Source organism: Aulonocara sp. 'chitande type north' Nkhata Bay, linkage group LG6, assembly GCF_057382095.1.
Source record: "Aulonocara sp. 'chitande type north' Nkhata Bay isolate Kocher_YH1m ecotype deep benthic linkage group LG6, A_spYH_male_GT1.1, whole genome shotgun sequence".
Taxonomy (NCBI): Eukaryota; Metazoa; Chordata; class Actinopteri; order Cichliformes; family Cichlidae; genus Aulonocara; species Aulonocara sp. 'chitande type north' Nkhata Bay.
Window position 1 is genome coordinate 44,589,745 of NC_141349.1, and position 20,221 is coordinate 44,609,965.

Genomic DNA, 20,221 nt, shown 5'->3' on the forward strand with positions numbered 1-20,221 from the left:
ATAATCATAAAATCAAATCACTTGCACTATACTGAAGTCTAATCTACTCTGAGCTAATGCCGGTTTCCAACACTAATGATCGGGTGAAGGAGAGAGATGAGGGTGTGCACGGCCACTGGTGCTCTTATCCCTGTTCTTTGTGATACAATCCAACAGGAAAGCAGTCAAACCCTTGGACATTAGCCAAGTTAACGTTCACAAATATATACACACAGAGGAACTCTGAGCCCCAATGTCAGCATTAGCACAAACATGCCACTTCATACCAAATCTCAGTGTGAGGTCAGGTGTTAGTCTCATTCCATTATTCTGGCTATATTTTCTTACTCATTACTATTAAACTTATACTTAAGACTAACTATTAACAAAATCACACCCCAATAACTCTGTTATTACACTTTGTATTTAATCATAAAAAGGCTGGATGTTGAAACCTTTTACTTCTATTTTGTATGAGCCAGGATTCTCAACAGCTGATACTCTATGTCCAAAAAGTGACAGGTATCGTTTTATGGAGCAAAAAACTTAAGAGCGCATATTTTATAAATAATACCAACAATTACAAATGCAGACCTTTAATAGTAATAAGTAATCCTTTATTTATAATGCATAGCAATATAAAAATAGTAACATATGAAAATATTACAATGGGCACAGATGAATTTGTATCAAAAACAGCAACCAAGCCAAAGTAATGAATAACACACATAAATAACAACTGCTTGAGAGACCAAACAATTTCTTTTCAACTGTTCCTTGGCAGAAAGTTAAGACAGCTATTCAGCTTTAGGTTTCAATAAACAGAAGTAATGGATGCAGTCCCTTTGAAATGTCACACAAAAGTCTACTTATGCATATACTTAGCTTTAACTCTTCTCTTTTTTGTTTTGTATTCCAAAAGGTTTTCATTTTCTCCAGAGGATGTCTCTCTTTCAGTGGTTATCGACTGTTCACATTCATTTTCACAGACTGTTGGAATGTCGATGCTGGCCGAACGTTTCTTGCTAGAATACAATGGCCTAATTTTGCGTGCATTATCTGTCATCTTTATTTCGTACTGGCATATACTTTTGCCTACTTGTTTTGTTTTTAAGACATTTGTATGCAGTTCATCTATCATTGGAGTAATACCCTCTGGAATGAATGCCCACTGTTTAACTGTGTCTAAAACAGCATTTAGTTTTCCAACTGCATCTTCTGTGCATTTTTTGTCTGTGCTTTCAACTACAGGAGTGTCATTCAAAGTTGATAGAGGACTTTTCAGAGAGTTTTTCATTTGTTTAAAATGGCTACAAGCCACCTTCAGGCAAGCACATGTGTTATAGTGAGAGAACGTACAACAAGTGCACTGAAGTGTTTCAGCCGATGCAAAAAAACACAGATTTCCAAACAAACTTGGCATTTTTATCACTTTCAAGTCCTCACAGTGTACAAAGTAATGCCTTTCTTTCACTGCAATTCTTGCCAAGGTAGAAATGTCTGTTTCCATGTTTGGATAGATGTCATTGTCAGCCTCTGCTAATTTTGCAAGTAACACTAGATGCTTGCAAAGAAGTCCTCGTAAGCCATATGTACAGTTGCAGTAGGACTCAACAGGGCAGACATCATACACCATGTCTTCTCTTGACTCAGATGGGACTTGATATGCATTAACTCCATGGCTGTTCTTGACTGTAATTTTAAGAGCCCAACCACTTTCCATCAGTCTTGAAGCAGAGTCTGAAACTTGAGACAAGGTGTCAGCAAACCTGTTTTTCATGCGGCCCACATCTTGCAGGGTTTTTATGACTGAGAAGTAGTCGTCGGCCTTCCCTAGGAGCACTTCAATCAGATCATCCAGATGCCTATTCTTGTAGCCAGATAAAAACTGGTATTTCAGGCGGTGGAAAAATCTGAAAAACAGTTATTTGAAATGATTAGTAACTGTAATTGAAGGAATTTAAAGTTTTAATCAAGACTGTATTATTTAAAAAAAAACATTGGAATACCTATTGCACACGTCTTTTATAAAGGAATGCTCTGTGCCGGTTTAGCTGATTTAGGCAAATCCACCTACTCTGTTTTTTGTTGTGATAACATAAAAAACGCTGCTAGAATTTAAAGGATTTGCCTAAAACCTGTTCTGGCAATGACATGACGAACCTACTCAGTTTAGCCTCTTGGATTAAAGCATAATATCTTTTTTTCAGCAATACAATTGAATGAGGTCAAAATAATAAATCATACCTTTCAATCACATTGTTTGTTTCAGAACGAGCGTGACTGAAGCGACGGCCGTAGTCAAACCACATGTGGCCAATGCCTTCCCAGTGCTTCTGAAAATACTGGCACACCAAAGGGTATTGCTTAAATGTCTGGCAGAACTCTGCTGATGTGGCTTTAAAGTCGTCCTCCTAAGAGAATTGGATGCAACAGAATATATTTCAATCCATTTAACAGACCTATTGAAATCTTTAATATTATGTATTGAAGCCCTTTTCCTTTTATTGAATAACATTAAGAATTTTAAGTTATTAATAATATGTCGTGTTTTTGTATTAAGAAGCAATTATTTCTTCCCTTACAATGGCTAAGAAGGAACACTAAACCTATAAGCATATTTGGTTTCAGCATCTGTCTGTGAAAGAATCCCACTCACAAGTTCTCCTGCACAGTGGGTGACACAATGATGGTCTGCACAGCTTAAGTACTTGTTTTGATAAGCAAGATAAGAAGCCAGTTTTAGAAATTGTTTCAAAAATCTATTTTGTATCTCTCTGTAACTTTTTTTAGCAACTGAAAGTTATTATGCTCTTAGTGTAATCAAGAAATCAAAATGTGAAATAGACAAATTACACTTACAGATGTGCAAGCTTTCAGCTTACAAAAGAAAGAAATGATTTCATTTCTCTTTTGGGTGTTAGAAAGCCCATGGACCCCGGACTCTGATTTTGAAAGCCATCGATTAACAGCCTGTGAATGTAAGAGAAAAAAAGTTAATCTGGAGAGAGAGACAGAGGAGCAGCTGTACAAAAAGCATAAAAGAAAGCTGACGTCCAAAAATAACTTTGTCACTCACTGGACAAGAGGACCTGTGCATTACAGAAATCAACCAGGCAAACATATTTTTAAATGTCAAAAAGAGCTTTGAGAAGCAGCCACCAGAAGATGAGTGCACTGTGGTCTTAAATGGATGGACATAGTCACTCAACATTTTATCCCTTTATATTCATTAACCTGAGTAGGTGAATATCACAATGAGGCAAATCATAACAACAGGACCCTGTTGTAAAAATGTGTTTCAGGTGCATCTTAGACAACGTGAAAAGAAAACAATGTGGTTTACCTGCAAGACATGGTACCAGCATAGAAGGATAGCTGACTCTGGAAAAACCTTCTGCAAAGCATTTATTTCCGCAAAGTCTTTGTCAACCATAAATGCTCTACAGAAAAAAAGAAAACACTAAATGAGATTAAACAGTATGAAAATGTTTTTGCTATCTCAAAGCACCACTTCAATGCCAAATTAAACATTTCAACTCACAAGTAGATGTATAAAATACTGCATACAGCCTATAGGAATAACTTTAACAACTGGAAAGGAAAGTTTTTTGCAGCCCATGCTGCAGCTATAGCATTAGATTCTGGCATGTTATAACTTTTTTGAAAAGGAATTATTTCAAAATTAATAGCTGTCAATGTATTATTTACCTCGGGGAAGTTGGGAAATGCTCACAAACTATTCCAAGAACAGTTTCCAGGGTTTTCTGACTTTCGTTGCTGACAATAGCATAGGCCACAGGGACTCCATGCCCATGATCATCTCTTACAACAAGTGTGAATAAGGGAAATGAATACTGGTTAACGCAGTGCGTGGTGTCAACAAATACTAACTGTTTTGCATAGTTCTCCATGTTTGATTTCATTACAGGTGTCTGCAAAACAATCATTAGTTCTTGGTCAGATGTGTATGGTTGATAGAAGAGAACATGTTCTTGATGTTTTCCATTAAGTAAGGTATGTACACTTTAACTGTCTCCACAGTTAAAGTGCTTCTTCCTCATCATGCAGGTTCTAACACTGTCAATGTCACGTGGTGTGACAAAATGCTCTCTGTTGTGAAGATCTCTGTGTCCATGTTCTTTGGCCCATTTATGACATTCGGTTAGTACGATGGCTGGCTTAGTTCCAAGGGAAAGCAGTTCCTCAATCTTCCTCCTTAAATCACTGGAAATATTGTTGAAATGTGCGTCTTTTGGGTCCGAAGGATCATGCCCATCATGCTTATCATATGTACGCTGCACGATGACTGTGTGGTCTTTCCAACATTTGAGTACTTTAAATGAAACATAGGCCTTACAGCCCACTGCTCTGTAGCTGTTTCGACTTTTTTCCCCAGCTCTGATGCAGTTGAATTTGTAATAGTCTCTTTTCCTGTCTTTACCTGAGGCAACATTTAAACATTTATAATGTCCATGAAGGGTTAATGAGTTCAATTTTTCTAACACAACACTGAATGGGTCCTCCTGGCATTGTGACACATGCACACAAAGTTGTGTGTCTTTTCCAGTTCTTTTTTTTTCGTCATTCAGAACACTTCTTCTAATTATGTCGTCCATTTCTGGTGGAAAAATAACGAAGGTTTAATTAGTCAATATTCATTAATTCATTTTAACTTGTTGTGGGGTTTTTTGCAATACAATGTAAATATTAAATATAATATTAAAAAAATATATATATATAAAATAATATAAAACAAACAGGGGCTAAAAGAAGCTAAACTTTTATATGGTATGTCTCTGGCAACTTTAACATGATGTCCCAGGGACAACATTTACGCGATGTCCCAGGGACAACATTTACGCGATGTCCCAGGGACAACATTTACGCGATGTCCCAGGGACAACATTTACGCGATGTCCCAGGGACAACATTTACACGATGTCCCAGGGACAACATTTACACAATGTCCCAGGGACAACATCTACACGATGTCCCAGGGCAACTTCTACATGATGTCCCAGGGACAACATCTACACGATGTACCAGGACAAATTTGTAAATTTCTGGATTACTGTTAATCTCCATAGAATCAAGAACTCATGTCCAGTTTCACAGCTATGGACCAGTTAATTATGTTTCCAGGTGATAGTTTGATTCATAGATTCAGCACACAACCATAAGTCTAGGCCTTTTAGTCCAGATTCTCTTCACTTATGTTTGTAAAATGATCAGGGAAGCTACTGCAATTTTGCCTGACCCAACCCCCGGGCCACGAAACACCCAAAAAGTTGGGGAATGCTGGTCTAGAGAACACTGGTTAGCTAATGCTGTCGTCAAGTAGCCTATCGCTAGCAAACAAACAGCAAGCCAAGTGAGGAACATATGTATAATGCTTACCGTTTATTAAAGGAAAGTATCCTAAATTGACTTCAAATTCGGCGGACAGGCGGCGGTTTTTCGCTTCTTCACTTGTATTTCAAAATACTCGAAGGCGGGTATTTCGAAGTCGCAAAGGAATGACGTCACAAGAAGGTGATTGGTCACTTGCAATGTTGAACCTGGAACAACATTAATTATGATGATGTGGGAACAATGCTGACACGAGGAAATCAGATCGTCCCTGCTTCTATATCAAAAATCCACTAAAAATAGTCATTTGAAAAAAAATATTCGCCACTTTTCATCAGTTTGGGTTCCTCTGTTTATAGCAATTTTTAGAAAAGAACCCAATACCTTTGTCACTATACAGTTGTACAGTGAGATACAGAGCATCTCCTACTCATTGCAAACATGCTGGGAGGGTGGCTCTATCCGCCTTAGTGCAGCTGCTGTACCATACTGTGATGCAGTAAGTTAGTAGGCTCTCAATGGGCGAGTGGTGGAAGGGTGAGCTGTAGTCCACAAAGAGCATTCTGGCGTAGCTCTGCCGCTGTTCTAGGTGACTCAGCACCGAGTGGAGGGTGATGGCATCTTCTGGGGGGGGGGGGGGTAATCCTTGGTGTGCTGCTGGTGATGGGAGACTTCTTTGGTACTGGGATGATTGTGGCTGATTTTAGACAGGATGGGATGGCTGCTTCATCCAGTGAGAGGTTGAAGATTCTGGTGGAGATGAGGGTGAGCTGGTGGGCACATGGTCTTAGCACTTTACCACGTATTCCGTCTGGACGCCTTCCTGGGGTTCACTGCTAGGAACACTCATCTGACATCGTGCTCCGTTACAGTGAATGGAGCGGTGCAGGAACCAGGTGAGGATGAGGATGGGAGCAGGGCTGAGGCAGATGAATGCTGCTGTTGTGGTGTTTCAAAGCGGGCAAAGAAGCTGTTTATGTCCTCTGCTAGCTGCACACTCAGGTTTTCTGTTTTCACAGTTCTGCCTCTGTGGTTTATGATGTCTATTATTCCATGCCATGTGTTGTTGCAGGACAGGTGGGACCCCTTTTCAGGTCAGCTCGAGCAGACCTGTACAGAGCTCTGTCAACAGACCTACAGGGAGTGCAGAATTATTAGGCAAGTTGTATTTTTGAGGAATAATTTTATTATTGAACAACAACCATGTTCTCAATAAACCCAAAAAACTCATTAATATCAAAGCTGAATGTTTTTGGAAGTAGTTTTTAGTTTGTTTTTAGTTTTAGTTATTTTAGGGGGATATCTGTGTGTGCAGGTGACTATTACTGTGCATAATTATTAGGCAACTTAACAAAAAACAAATATATACCCATTTCAATTATTTATTTTTACCAGTGAAACCAATATAACATCTCCACATTCACAAATATACATCTCAGAATCAGAATCAGAATCAGAATCGTGTTTATTGGCCAAGTATATGTGCAGACACATACAGGGAATTTGGTTCCGGTAGATGGTGGCTCTCAAGCACAGCAATGTAAATCTTACACACACACACACACAAGTGTCTATATATACACATTACACATACATACACAAAGCTATGTAAACCAACTATAAATAACGAATCTAAACTTATATACATAAAATACAGAAATGAATGAGGTGGAATGAATACTACAAAATGTACATAAGGTGCAGTTGCAGTCTGGCAGTGGGAGCAGTGTGACAGGTCAACTGTTAAGAAGGGAGATGGCGAGGGGAAAGAAACTGTTCCTGTGTCGGGTGGTCCTGGTCTGCAGGCTTCTGTACCGTCTGCCAGAGGGCAGCAGATCAAAAAGTCTGTGTGCAGGGTGTGAGGGGTCTGCGATGATTTTCCCTGCCCGTTTCCTGGTTCTTGAGAGGTACAGATCCTGGATGGAGGGCAGGGGGGCGCTGATGATCCTTTCTGCTGCCCGTACAGTCCGCTGCAGTCTGCTCCTGTCCTGTTTAGTGGCTGCTCCATACCAGACTGTGATGGAGGAGCACAGGACAGACTCAATGACCGCAGTGTAGAACTGGATCAGCAGCTCCTGTGGAAGACTGTACTTCCCCAGTTGTCTCAGGAAGTACATCCTCTGCTGGGTCTTTTTGAGGATGGAGTTGATGTTGGTCTCCCACTTCAGGGCCTGGGAGATGGTTGTACCCAGGAACTTGAAGATCTTCACAGTCGACACAGGGCTGTCTGATATGGTGAGGGGGAGCAGAGTTGAGGGATGTCTCCTGAAGTCCACTGTCATCTCTACAGTCTTAAGAGTGTTCAGCTCCAGATTGTGCTGACTGCACCAGAGTACCAGCCGCTCAACTTCCTGCCGGTATGCAGACTCATCACCATCTTGAATGAGGCCAATGACAGTGGTGTCATCTGCAAACTTTAGGAGTTTGACAGCAGAGTTATTGGAGGTGCAGTCGTTAGTGTAGAGGGAGAACAGTAGTGGTGAGAGGACACATCCTTGAGGGGCACCAATACTGAGGGACTGGGTTTCAGAGGTGATCTCCCCCAGCCTCACTTGTTGCTTTCTGTCTGTCAGGAAGCTGGTGATCCACTGACAGGTAGCTGGTGACACGCTGAGCTGGGAGAGTTTGGAGGAAAGAAGTTCAGGCACAATGGTGTTAAAAGCCGAACTAAAGTCCACAAACAGGACCCTGGCATAAGTTCCCGGGCGGTCAAGGTGTTGCAGGATGTAATGCAGCCCCATGTTCACTGCATCATCCACTGACCTGTTTGCCCGGTAGGCAAACTGCAGAGGGTCCAGCTGGTGGCCTGTAATGTCTTTCAGATGGGCTAACACCAGTCGTTCGAAGGATTTCATGACCACAGACGTCAAGGCGACAGGTCTGTAGTCATCCAGTCCTGTGATGGTGGGTTTCTTGGGAACAGGGATGATGGTGGAGCGTTTGAAGCAGGAGGGAACTTCACACAGCTCCAGGGATCTGTTGAAGATGCGAGTAAAGATGGGAGCCAGCTGTTCAGCACAGGTTTTGAGGCAGGAGGGTGAGACGCCATCTGGTCCGGGGGCTTTCCTGGGCTTCTGTTTCTGGAATAGTCGGCTCACATCCTGAGTGTGTATTCTTAGTTTCAGGGAGGAGGAAAGGGGGGTGAGAGGTGTGGTGGAGGTCGTTGAGTCTGGGTTGGAGAGGGTGGTGGTGGTCGTTGAGTCTGGATTGGGGAGGGTGGGGGTGGTCGTTGAGTCTTGATTGGGGAGGGGCAGGGTGAAGGGGGGAGAGGTGGAAGGTGTGTTGGGGGTCAATGTCTGAAGCAATGTCCCTGGGGAGGGGAGGGTGGGGCGTGGGAGTCTGTCCGTCTCAAACCTGCAATAGAAAGTGTTTAACTCGTTGGCCAGGTCTTTGTTTGCTTCAATAGTGGGTGGGGGGCGTCTGTAGCTGGTGATTTCCTGCAGGCCCCTCCACACTGATGCAGGGTCGTTGGCTGAGAGCCGTTCTTCCAGCTTCTGGGAGTAGATCCTTTTAGCTGCTTTGATCTCCTTGGTCAGTGTGTTCCTGGCTTGCTTGTACAGGACCCTGTCACCACTTCTGTAGGCGTCCTCCTTGGCCTTGCGAAGATGTTGGAGTTTAGGAGTGAACCATGGTTTATTGTTGTTGTATGTGCAAAAGGTCTTTGTTGGCACACACACGTCTTCACAGAAACTGATGTATGATGTCACAGTGTCCGTGAGCTCATCTAGGTTCTCAGATGCAGCTTCAAAAACAGTCCAATCAGTGGAGTCAAAACAGTCCTGCAGTTCATGCTTTGCTGCGTTAGTCCACTTCTTCACAGTTTTGACTACAGGCTTGGCACGTTTGAGTTTTTGCCTATAAACTGGAATAAGATGGACCATGCAGTGATCAGAATGTCCCAAAGCTACCCGATGCACAGAGCGATAGGCATCTTTTAGAGTGGTGTAGCAGTGATCCAGTATGATGTTGTCCCTGGTGGGGCAGTCTATATGCTGTCTGTATTTAGGGAGTTCGTAGTTTAGGTTTGCTCTGTTAAAATCCCCAAGAATAATTGTAAAGGAATCCGGGAATTTCCTCTCCAGGGTAGTAATCTGGTCAGCCAGCTCGCACAGTGCGTTGTTCGCGTTGGCCTGTGGAGGGATGTAAACTCCGACCAGCATGAAGGAAGAAAACTCCTGCGGTGAATAAAAAGGTTTACAGTTGATGAGAAAACTTTCCAAGTGTGGGCTGCAGTGTTTCTGTAACACTGTGACATCAGTACACCAACCTTCATTAATGTAGAAGCAGACTCCACCACCCTTTGTTTTCCCTGAGAGCTCTGTTTCGCGGTCCGCCCGGTGAAGTTGGAAGCCCGGCAGATTTAAGACAGCGTCTGGGACTCGCTCACTGAGCCAGGTTTCAGTGAAGCAGAGGGCAGCAGAGTGTGCAAAGTCCTTGTTAGTCCGGTTTAAGAGCAGTAATTCGTCGACTTTGTTTGGAAGAGAGCGGAGATTCGCGAGGTGAATGGAGGGGAGTACCATGCGGAATCCTCGCCGACATTCAAAAACAAAACAACAACAAATCAGCGACCAATATAGCCACCTTTCTTTGCAAGGACACTCAAAAGCCTGCCATCCATGGATTCTGTCAGTGTTTTGATCTGTTCACCATCAACATTGCATGCAGCAGCAACCACAGCCTCCCAGACACTGTTCAGAGAGGTGTACTGTTTTCCCTCCTTGTAAATCTCACATTTGATGATGGACCACAGGTTCTCAATGGGGTTCAGATCAGGTGAACAAGGAGGCCATGTCATTAGTTTTTCTTCTTTTATACCCTTTCTTGCCAGCCACGCTGTGGAGTACTTGGACGCGTGTGATGGAGCATTGTCCTGCATGAAAATCATGTTTTTCTTGAAGGATGCAGACTTCTTCCTGTACCACTGCTTGAAGAAGGTGTCTTCGAGAAACTGACAGTAGGACTGGGAGTTGAGCTCGACTCCATCCTCAACCCGAAAAGGCCCCACAAGCTCATCTTTAATGATACCAGCCCAAACCAGTACTCCACCTCCACCTTGCTGGCGTCTGAGTCGGACTGGAGCTATCTGCCCTTTACCAATCCAGCCACGGGCCCATCCATCTGGCCCATCAAGACTCATTCTCATTTCATCAGTCCATAAAACCTTAGAAAAACCAGTCTTGAGATATTTCTTGGCCCAGTCTTGACGTTTCAGCTTGTGTGTCTTGTTCAGGGGTGGTCGTCTTTCAGCCTTTCTTGCACTACTCAACTACTCAGGATGATTTTTAATGAATTTCTGAAATTTCCATAATTGTAGTGTATTGGCTGTATTAGATTGAATAAATGTTTCCATTAATTTCTGAGGAATTCTACAGTAAATCTGGATGAAACTTGGCACACAGGTACAGTAGGTGTCCCAGAGGAGGGATGTGTTGAAAGTTGGACATCAACTACTCAGGATGATTTTTAATGAATTTTTGAAAATTGACATAATTATAGTGTATTGGCTGTATTGCATTGAATACAAGTACCCTTTAGTTTCTGAGGAATTCTACAGTAAATCTGGATGAAACTTGGCACACAGGTACAGTAGGTGTCCCAGAGGGGGGATGTGTTGAAAGTTGTACATCAACTACTCAGGATGATTTTTAATGAATTTTTGAAAATTGACATAATTCTACTGTATTGGCCGACTGCATTGGATACAAGTACCCTTTAATTTCTGAGGAATTCTACAGTAAATCTGGCTGAAACCTGGCACACAGGTACAGTAGGTGTCCTAGAGGAGGGATGTGTTGAAAGTTGGACAACGACGCAAGGTCCTGTTCCCAGTTCGACGTAGCTTTATCCAGAAAGGCTCCCGTGCTGTCATCGCTGTGGACCGGCTCTACGTGGACGGACAGCTGTACCGCGACCCCGGCACCACACCGTGGTTATACTGACTGCACTCCAGATAAGAACCCGCTACACTCTTTTCTTATTCATTCACACTTTCTCCTTTAAAATGTGTTTAACCTAGTAATATCAGTAGGATGTCATAGCAGATATAATACCGTCACCCTCCGTCATTGCTTTAATTGGAATGTTTCCGTTTCGTTTCCTTTTTTTTGTTGTCGCTCACAGTTCATGTGGTTTCTTTCTTTCTCTTGTCTTTCACTGCTGTGATCACCTACTTCCCCACTCACCTACAAACAACACCCTCTATTTCTCCATATTTTCACAACACGATCACGCAAACACATCAGCTCAACGGCAGCACATTCACAACAGCCTCACAGCACGCACAGACTTGCAGGACACATAAGCAAGCCACGCTTGTTCATATTAGTGAATATTCACACACATAGTCAGACTTATGGAGTCTCTCACCACACTTCTTTTTCTCTTTCTATTTACAAACAAGGGATGTTTCCATATTCTCTCCACCTGTCTAAACGAAACACCCAGCATACATCATTAAACATACACGCACAATTAAGGGCATGCTGAGGTTTGTCACATGGAATGTAAATGGAGCTGGCACCAGAGGAAAGAGGTTAAAAATATTTAACCAGCTTAAAAAACTACAGGCAGATGTTGTTTTGTTACAAGAAACTCACAAACCTGTCACAGGTTTAAACGAACTTAAAACACCTGAGTTTCCTAACGCGTTTGCAGCCGGTTATAATTCTAGACAACGGGGAGTAGCAATTTTAATACATAAAAATGTTAATTTTACAGTACTCGATACAGTTATAGATCCAGAGGGTAGATTTCTAATTATTAAACTATCAATATTGAACAAAAAACTATGTATTGTTAGTATATATGGTCCAAATGTTGATGAACCCTCATTCTTCCACGGTTTTTTTAGTGCACTCTCTGAACACCTTGATTGCACACTCATTCTTGGCGGTGACCTCAACCTTGGACTAAATGAAGAAATGGATAGGCTCAACACAACAGGAACTCAGCGTAATTGGCAGTCCACAAATATAATCAAACAGTATATGAGCGACTTTGGTCTTTGCGATGCATGGCGCTCTCTTCACCCCACCAGTAAGGAATATACTTTTTTCTCGCATGTTCATCACTCTTACTCTCGTCTGGATTATTTTTTGGTCAGCAGCTCACTGCTGTGTGACATTTCAGACACTGAGATTCATCCTATAGCTGTCAGCGATCATGCTCCTGTATCTTTAACACTAATGCACAAGAATAATACTACGCCAAGTAAAAACTGGAGATTTAATATATCACTACTTAAAGATGAAGACTTTATTAAATACTTTAAAAAGGAATGGACTTCATATTTAGACTTTAATGACACTCCCGGAATATCTGCTTCTGTTCTATGGGAAGCAGGGAAAGCTGTGATGAGAGGTAAAATAATTTCTTTCTCATCACACAAAAAGAAAGAAGAAAACAAAAATATTCAGGAATTAGAAAAAAACATCAAATCACTAGAAGAAGCCTACGCGTGCGACCAAGATCAGGAAACATTGAACAAAATATGCAAAACAAAACTAGAATTAAATGAAATTATTAATAAAAAAACACAATTCCTTATACAAAGACTTCGCTTGCAGAATTTTGAACACAGTAACAAATCAGGTCGATTTCTAGCTAACCAGCTAAAAATAAATAAAGAAAAAACAACTATATGTGCTGCTAAAGATTTATCGGGGAACACAATATATGATCCTGGAAGAATAAACAACATTTTTAGGGATTTCTATGAAACTTTATACTCACCACAAATAAACCCATCTAAAAATGAAATTGATCTGTTTCTTGACAACGTAACTCTTCCAAAATTACTAGACAGTCAAGCAATGGAATTGGATTCGCCACTGACGCCAAGTGAACTCCAGGAAGCCCTGATAAGTATGCCCAATAATAAGGCTCCAGGTCCAGACGGCTTCCCTGCAGAATTCTACAAAGAATTCTGGACAATTTTGGCACCAGTATTCCACAGCATGTTGCAGGAAATCGAGGAAAATGGCAGACTACCACCAAATATGAATTCTGCCAACATTAGTCTCCTGCTAAAACCAGGCAAAGACCCTTTATTTCCCTCAAGCTATCGTCCAATTTCTCTTTTAAATGTAGACCTTAAAATAATCTGCAAAGCTCTCTCAAAGAGATTAGAGAAAATGACCCCCCTCTTAATTCATCCTGACCAAACTGGTTTCATAAAGGGTCGGCACTCCTCAACAAACACTCGTAGATTACTTAATTTAATAGACTACTCATACGATAAAAACATCGAAGCCATAATATTATCTCTAGATGCAGAAAAAGCATTTGACAGAGTTAATTGGAAATTTTTATTCGCAACTTTACACAAATTTGGTTTTGGAAACTCTTTCATAAACTGGATAAGAATATTATACAATTCCCCAACGGCTCGTATCAGAACAAATGACCAGACATCCTCCAGCTTCTATCTCCTGAGGGGCACCAGACAGGGATGCCCACTCTCCCCCTCACTTTTTGCAATTTTTATCGAACCTCTAGCAGCAGCATTTAGACAGGCTACAACAATTAAGGGCATAAAATGTAAGAACATAGAACATAAAATCAGTCTCTATGCGGATGATGTGTTGCTTTTTCTGCAAAACACACAAACCAACCTCTCTGAGGTAATTACTTTAATAAACTGGTTTTCAAGAGTTTCAGATTATTCAATTAACTGGCCAAAATCTACAGTTCTCCCCATTAACTGCTCCTTCCATAATTCTTCCTCTGCCCCACTGCAATCCGGAAATATTAAATATTTAGGTATTAATGTCTCTCCTAAGCTTTCAGACTTAACTAAACTAAACCACATCCCACTTCTAAAGAAAGTAGAAGGCGATCTGACTAGATGGAAATCTTTACCCATATCACTCATGGGAAGGGTCGCCACTATAAAAATGATGATCTTGCCAAAAATAAATTACTTATTTTTGATGATCCCTAACAAACCATCACAAGATTGGTTCAGATCTCTGGATTCATATATTTCCAAATTCCTTTGGAAAGATAAACCCCCGCGTATTAGCTTAAAAACGCTACAAAGAACCAAGGATAGAGGAGGATTAGATCTGCCTAATTTTCACCAATACTTCTTAGCCAACAGGCTTCAGTTCATCTCAGAATGGTTAAAACATACCTTCTTAGTTGAGCCCTGGCTAGATGTTGAACAGGCACTATGCAAGGATCTAGAGATTTCAGACCTACCATTTATTAGCTCAAACATCAAAAGACATGAATGCTTTAAAAGTATCAACATCAGCTTTTCTCTAACAGCATGGTGGGAGTTTCTAAAAATAACGGAGTCTTCATTAATCCCATGCAAACGTACACCTATCTGGAATAACCCTGACATATTACAAAACAATAATATGATTAATTTCCCAGAATGGAGTTGTAAAGGAATTAAATACTTAGAACATATATTAGAGGGAACAGAATTTATTCCATTTGACAGACTAGTTGAACAATATGGGATCAACAAGACAAGGTTTTTAGAATATCAACAAATTAAATCCATAGTAAAAAAGAAATTTAACCTCAGTCAAGTTGAATTACAAACACCACTAAGTGCGGCACATTTTCTTACTCTTAAATCCCCCAAATTATTATCTAAAATATACAGAACACTTTCTAAATTAGATGAATCAATATCCCTTCCTACTGCAAAGTGGGAAGCAGATTTATCAGTCAACCTAGACCAAAACTTCTGGTCTCAGATTTGCTTAAAAACTTTTAAATTAATTAAAAATCCCAGTCTGCAATTAATACAATACAAAATACTTCATAGAGTGCACTATACAGGTCATCGGATGTTTAAGATGGGCTTTACATCTTCCAACAACTGCTCACACTGTCAAGGCAATACACCAGACAATTACATCCACGCTCTTTGGTTCTGTCCACCAGTGCAAAAGTTTTGGCGCGAGATATGTGAAGACTTATCAAAATGTCTGAAATGTAACATTCCAACTTCCCCCTTAGTGTGTTTGTTGGGCAGCTTAGATAATGTCACTTCAGAAAAGAATATAGCCCATATGATCTTCACTGCCCTATGCATAGCCAAGAAAACAGTCCTCATGAACTGGAAAAATAAAAATAATCTTAATTCTAACCAATATAGAAATTATCTATTAGATTACATTAGTCTTGACACAGCCTCTGCCACCACATCAGATCAATTGCTCTGGGCCCCTTTTATCAGCTCCATCACCTAGTGGGGGTGGGGGGTCATAGTTTGGTCCCGCCTTCACTGTTGTGATTGGTGAGGGGGTAGGGACAGGCTTAGGGCGTCGGGGGGTTCCCCGGAGGCATCTTCCTTGGGGGGCTCAACCCGGGGTAGCGGTCACGTCCGGTTAGGGGCTCTGTTGGCTCTCAGGTGACTGTTTCCTCGCGGCTGCGTGCAGCGGGGCTAGGGGAGGGTCTGTGCTGACGGACGTGGGTTACTGACCTGGCAACCTGGCTGCCCCTGGGTGGGTCCGGGATGGGCGTGAGGTTCTGGGGGTGCTCCGTCTCTGGGCGGGGGCCCGGGCCGGGCCTCGGGGGCTCGGGTCCTGGTTGGTGTGTTGCCGGGGTTGTGGGCGGGTGGGTGCATGGGGGCCCGGCCCTGGAGCAGGGTGCCGCCGGTGCATCGAGCCGCCTGGGGGGCTCTTCAACTGGTGGGGGGGATGGTCACATCTGGCAGGAGCTTTCTTCTCTCAGGAACTCTCTGCAGGAGGGGGAGATACAGGAGAGGTGGAGGAAGATCTCAGCCTGGGCGTTTACCGTCTTATGTAGTCTGGAAGATGTGTGGTTGGTGGGGTGGGTGCAGTTTTCTCTGTGGTGGGGTTGGGTGGACTGTCCAGGGCTCTGTGGAGCCGGGGGGCGCTACTGCACTGGGCCCCGGTCTGATGGGCCTGGGCCCCCCTTCCCTGGCGGGTCGCGGAGGGTGGGAGTGCCTACTGGGGTCAGCGGGGGAGCTGGCCCCAGGGAGGGGTTACCTGCCCCTCCCTTCCTTCCCTCCCCATCTCCAGCTGCCTCCCTCTTCCCGCTCCTCCACAACCACCCACACATGCAGGGCCTTGGAGTGGGGGTATGTCACCAGGGTGCAGAGGAGGCTACCCCCCCCCCTGTCCCCTTCTGGCTGCCTCTGCCTCAATTTTATCCCACAACTTAGACATTCACATTATTCACACTCTCATTACACATACATATAGGATCTTGGGGGTGGGCACAATCACGGAGTCCAAATCACCATCAGGGTGTATACCTCACCCCTGACGTCGTTGCCCACCTCTCAATTTTAAATACACTTAGTCATTGAGGGCTAGCAGGAGGGACCATGCGCTTACCTGCTGCTCCTTGGCAGGTAGCTCCATGCCCTCCTGGGTTTTAATTGCACCTTAGAACACATATGCATCAACACTACAATGAGCGGGTGGAGGGAGGTTTGGAGTCTTCTCCCACCCCCATTCTCTGCGGCCTGCTGGAGCGGGGGGGCTAGTAGGAGGAGTTGGCCGTCCGACTGCGGTCTGGGGTGTGGGGCCTCCCTGCTGCTGCGGAGTCGGGGTGGTCTGCCTCTCCCCACCGCAGGGAAAAGGGTAACACCACCTGGGTCTGGGTGCAATTCCCCCCTCCAGGGGCAAGGGTACCTAGACCCGGTTTGTAGAGTACGCTTGGGGAGTGTGATTGTGTGTACAGCGTCTCTTTATGTCTGTCTCCACGTTGGTTGAGTGTGGAGTGAGTGCATATGAGAGCATGAGGGTGGGAATGGATGTTTGTGTCTGTGTGTGCCTGTATGTCTGTGTCTATATGTCAGGTTGGGTATCAGACGCCACCTCTCTGGGGACACCTCAGGCCCTCCAAGGTTTGGAGGCCTATCTCCACCCACCACCACTTCCCCTGCCGGTGGCGGACTCCCTCAGGTGTCGGTGTGTTGGTGGTTCTTTGTGTCTGGGGGTGGGCGTCCGGGTACACACCGGCTCACTCCTTGGCGGCCGCTTGTCGGGGCCTGGGGCCTGGGGCTCGCTCGGGCCCCTTTGGAGGTGGGGTGCCCCCGGCCTCTCGGCCTAGGGCTCGGTCACTCAGGCGCAGCTGGGGGCCGGCGGAGCTCACGGGCGCGTCACTGCAACCCCCCCTGGCTTCTGCTCCGCGGCTGCTGAGTGAGCCCTCATCTGGGACTCTCCTCAGCTCTTACTGGAACAGTGGCGCGGCTGCCCCTCTGTTGGTCTTCCATGGTCTCTTGTGTTCTGGGGGCCTCTGGATGTCTGGAGTTTTGATCTCCTCCATACCCGCTTCACACCCTGGAGGATGGGGCTGTGGCCCCCCCACACTCCCTAGCAGATCATTACATGGAGAAACCTTTGGAATGCAAGCATGCTGATCCACACAGGTATGCACACATGGGTATTCACAGACGCGGACTAAAGCTTTCTTGGCTGCTGCCTCAAAGCACACTGTGCGCTGTCTATCTTGCGTGCTGCACAATATCGTTTATTACTTAGTAAATACTGATATCTATGACTAGCTAGTTTATTGTGATGGTGCTTTGTTTTCTCTATTATTATGTTGCTCTTTGTTGTTTGCTGTCTCCTCTGTTTGTTTGTTTGTTTGTTTGTTTGTTTTTTCTCCATACAGGTGACCCAGGAGTTTTTTTTTTTTTTTTTTTTTTTGTCTCTCTTCCCCCCCCTTCTCACCGTCTCTTCTCCCCTTGGGTTTTCTTTCTTTCTCTCCCCCTCTCTCTCTCATTCATTCCCCCTGTCCTATTTATTAAAAAAAAAAAAAAAAAAAAAAAAAAAAATGACAAAGGATGAACTGAAGCTCTGCCATCACGTAATGTCGCATACTGCTGTTTCTGATGTCATTTAAAAAAAAAAAAAAAAAAAAAAAAAAAAAAGAAAGTTGGACATCAACTACTCAGGATGATTTTTAATGAATTTTTGAAAATTGACATAATTGTAGTGTATTGGCCGACTGCATTGAATACAAGTACCCTTTAATTTCTGAGGAATTCTACAGTAAATCTGGATGAAACTTGGCACACAGGTACAGTAGGTGTCCTAGAGGAGGGATGTGTTGAAAGTTGGACATCAACTACTCAGGATGATTTTTAATGAATTTTTGAAAATTGACACAATTGTAGTGTATTGGCTGTATTAGATTGAATAAATGTTTCCATTAATTTCTGAGGAATTCTACAGTAAATCTGGATGAAACTTGGCACACAGGTACAGTAGGTGTCCCAGAGGGGGGATGTGTTGAAAGTTGGGCATCAACTACTCAGGATGATTTTTAATGAATTTCTGAAAATTGACATAATTCTATTGTATTGACTGTATTGCATTGAATACAAGTACCCTTTAATTTCTGAGGAATTCTACAGTAAATCTGGATGAAAATTGGCACACAGGTACAGTAGGTGTCCCAGAGGGGGGATGTGTTGAAAGTTGGACCTCAACTATTCAGGATGACTTTTAATGAATTTTTGAAATAAACATAATTGTAGTGCATTGACTGTATTGCACTGAATATGAGTTTACTGTGATTTCTGAGTAATATTACAGTAAATCTGGGTAAAAACTGGCCCAGAGGTAAAGTAGGTGTCCGAGAAGAGGATTGTGTTGAAAGCTTGGCATCAACTTTTAAGAATGATTTTTAATGAATTTTTGAATATGCAACCAGACTGTCACGATGGCTGTATTGGGCTGTTCCATTGTAATTTGTGTGCGCGAGTGCGTGTGACTGTTCACGCGCGTGCGTGTGTGCGCGAGTCTAGGCTTTCAATCAGGATATAAAGCGAAAAGGCGCTACCGTAAAGACTGGTGTAAAAGCGCAAGGAAATTTATGCGGCGGATAGGAGGCGGCTGGCTTGACCGCGGCTCACAAATGACGGCTCACTTTACCGCAGTGCTTGGAAAGATCGGTCCCCTCGAGTTTTAAAACAAGTGATGCGGGACGACTAAAACGTTAAACAAAGGAACACTCTGTTCATAAGTGCTCTGACTTGGCTCTACGAACGAGTCATTACTCCTGTAACGACACTACGGTTTAGAGACTAGCGCCTCGACACTATGAATAACAAGAAGTTTATATCGTGAGTGTTTCTCAGCTGCACGTGAGCATGAGACCGTACCTGTGGAAGTAGTGCAGCATGAAGGTGCCGATCAGCAGCCTCCTCCCGGTCCCGGTCTCCGCGGAGAGCAGCAACAGCAGCAGCGGCACAAGGAGAGCCGGCACCTCCTGCAAGAACCAGCCGAGCCTGGCCGGGCAGCAGCGCGCCTTCGTGGGCGCGTAGCGGCCGTACCGTGCGCAGTTTTGCATCTGCCGCAGAAGGTAAGCGCCCCCACCCACCACCAGACCCCAGCTCAGGTAAGACACGACGGCCTCGCGGCACTCCATCACACCCAACAGCAGCCGAGAGGAGGGGGAAGGAGGAAATGGGGGAGGAGGAGAAGGAGGAGGGTGCTACACGTGACCTACTGGCGTCCCGCGTTCCTGCTCAGCCGGTCTCAAAAGAAAAGAGAAACAGAGGGGCGTGGTGTCTGTGTTTGCACCTTTATTTTTCTGAGTGTGGCATCCTCTTTACCTCCAATTTGACTTTGTGTAGGAGGAGAAATGTTCTGTTTTGTTTGCATTCACTGAGTCCAGGAGGTGCTGTCCAGAGAGTCCTCCCTCTGAGCTGCAGTCTAGGTTTCCTGGAGCTGCTCTCCATCTGGCAATATTTAAGAATCAGCGCTCAGCAAGTTAACTCAGAACAGCTGTTAAGGTTCATAACCTCAGCTCTGTGCGATGTTTTCCATGTGGTTAGGGGTTATGTAGCCATGTTAAAGTTTGTTCCATTTGTTGTAGCCACGTGTTTCATATTGGGTTGTTCTAGCGATGTAACACCGTGCAGGAGTTTAGTGAAACTCCCACAGCA

At 43.7% G+C, this 20,221-nt stretch overlaps 2 protein-coding genes across 2 annotated transcripts in view; both read right to left on the minus strand.

The window, feature by feature from the left end:
• srd5a2a (steroid-5-alpha-reductase, alpha polypeptide 2a) overlaps positions 1-19,884 on the minus strand; it is a 53,300-nt gene extending 33,416 nt beyond the window's left edge. The window contains exon 1 of the mRNA XM_086297242.1: positions 19,436-19,884. Within this exon, the coding sequence (XP_086153368.1) occupies positions 19,436-19,701 (266 nt within the window). The 5' untranslated portion in view covers positions 19,702-19,884. The remainder of the gene's footprint in view (positions 1-19,435) is intronic.
• LOC147328686 (uncharacterized) lies at positions 571-6,429 on the minus strand. Its single transcript, XM_086297241.1, has 6 exons — positions 5,380-6,429; positions 3,691-4,600; positions 3,326-3,422; positions 2,842-2,952; positions 2,227-2,393; positions 571-1,892 (listed from the first exon to the last, which is right to left on the minus strand). The coding sequence occupies exons 2-6, from the start codon at positions 3,927-3,929 to the stop codon at positions 845-847; spliced, it is 1,662 nt and encodes a 553-aa protein (XP_086153367.1). The 5' UTR covers positions 3,930-4,600; positions 5,380-6,429; the 3' UTR covers positions 571-844.
• Positions 19,885-20,221: the final 337 nt, after the last annotated feature.

Excerpts from the sequence above, each read along its gene's own strand:
- LOC147328686 (XM_086297241.1), bottom strand. The coding sequence starts at position 3,929 with ATGATTGTTTTGCAGACACCTGTAATGAAATCAAACATGGAGAACTAT. Across the intron at positions 2,953-3,325 it reads GCTGGTACCATGTCTTGCAG|GCTGTTAATCGATGGCTTTC; the intron begins GTAAACCACATT and ends TTACATTCACAG. Across the intron at positions 1,893-2,226 it reads ACAAACAATGTGATTGAAAG|ATTTTTCCACCGCCTGAAAT; the intron begins GTATGATTTATT and ends ACTGTTTTTCAG.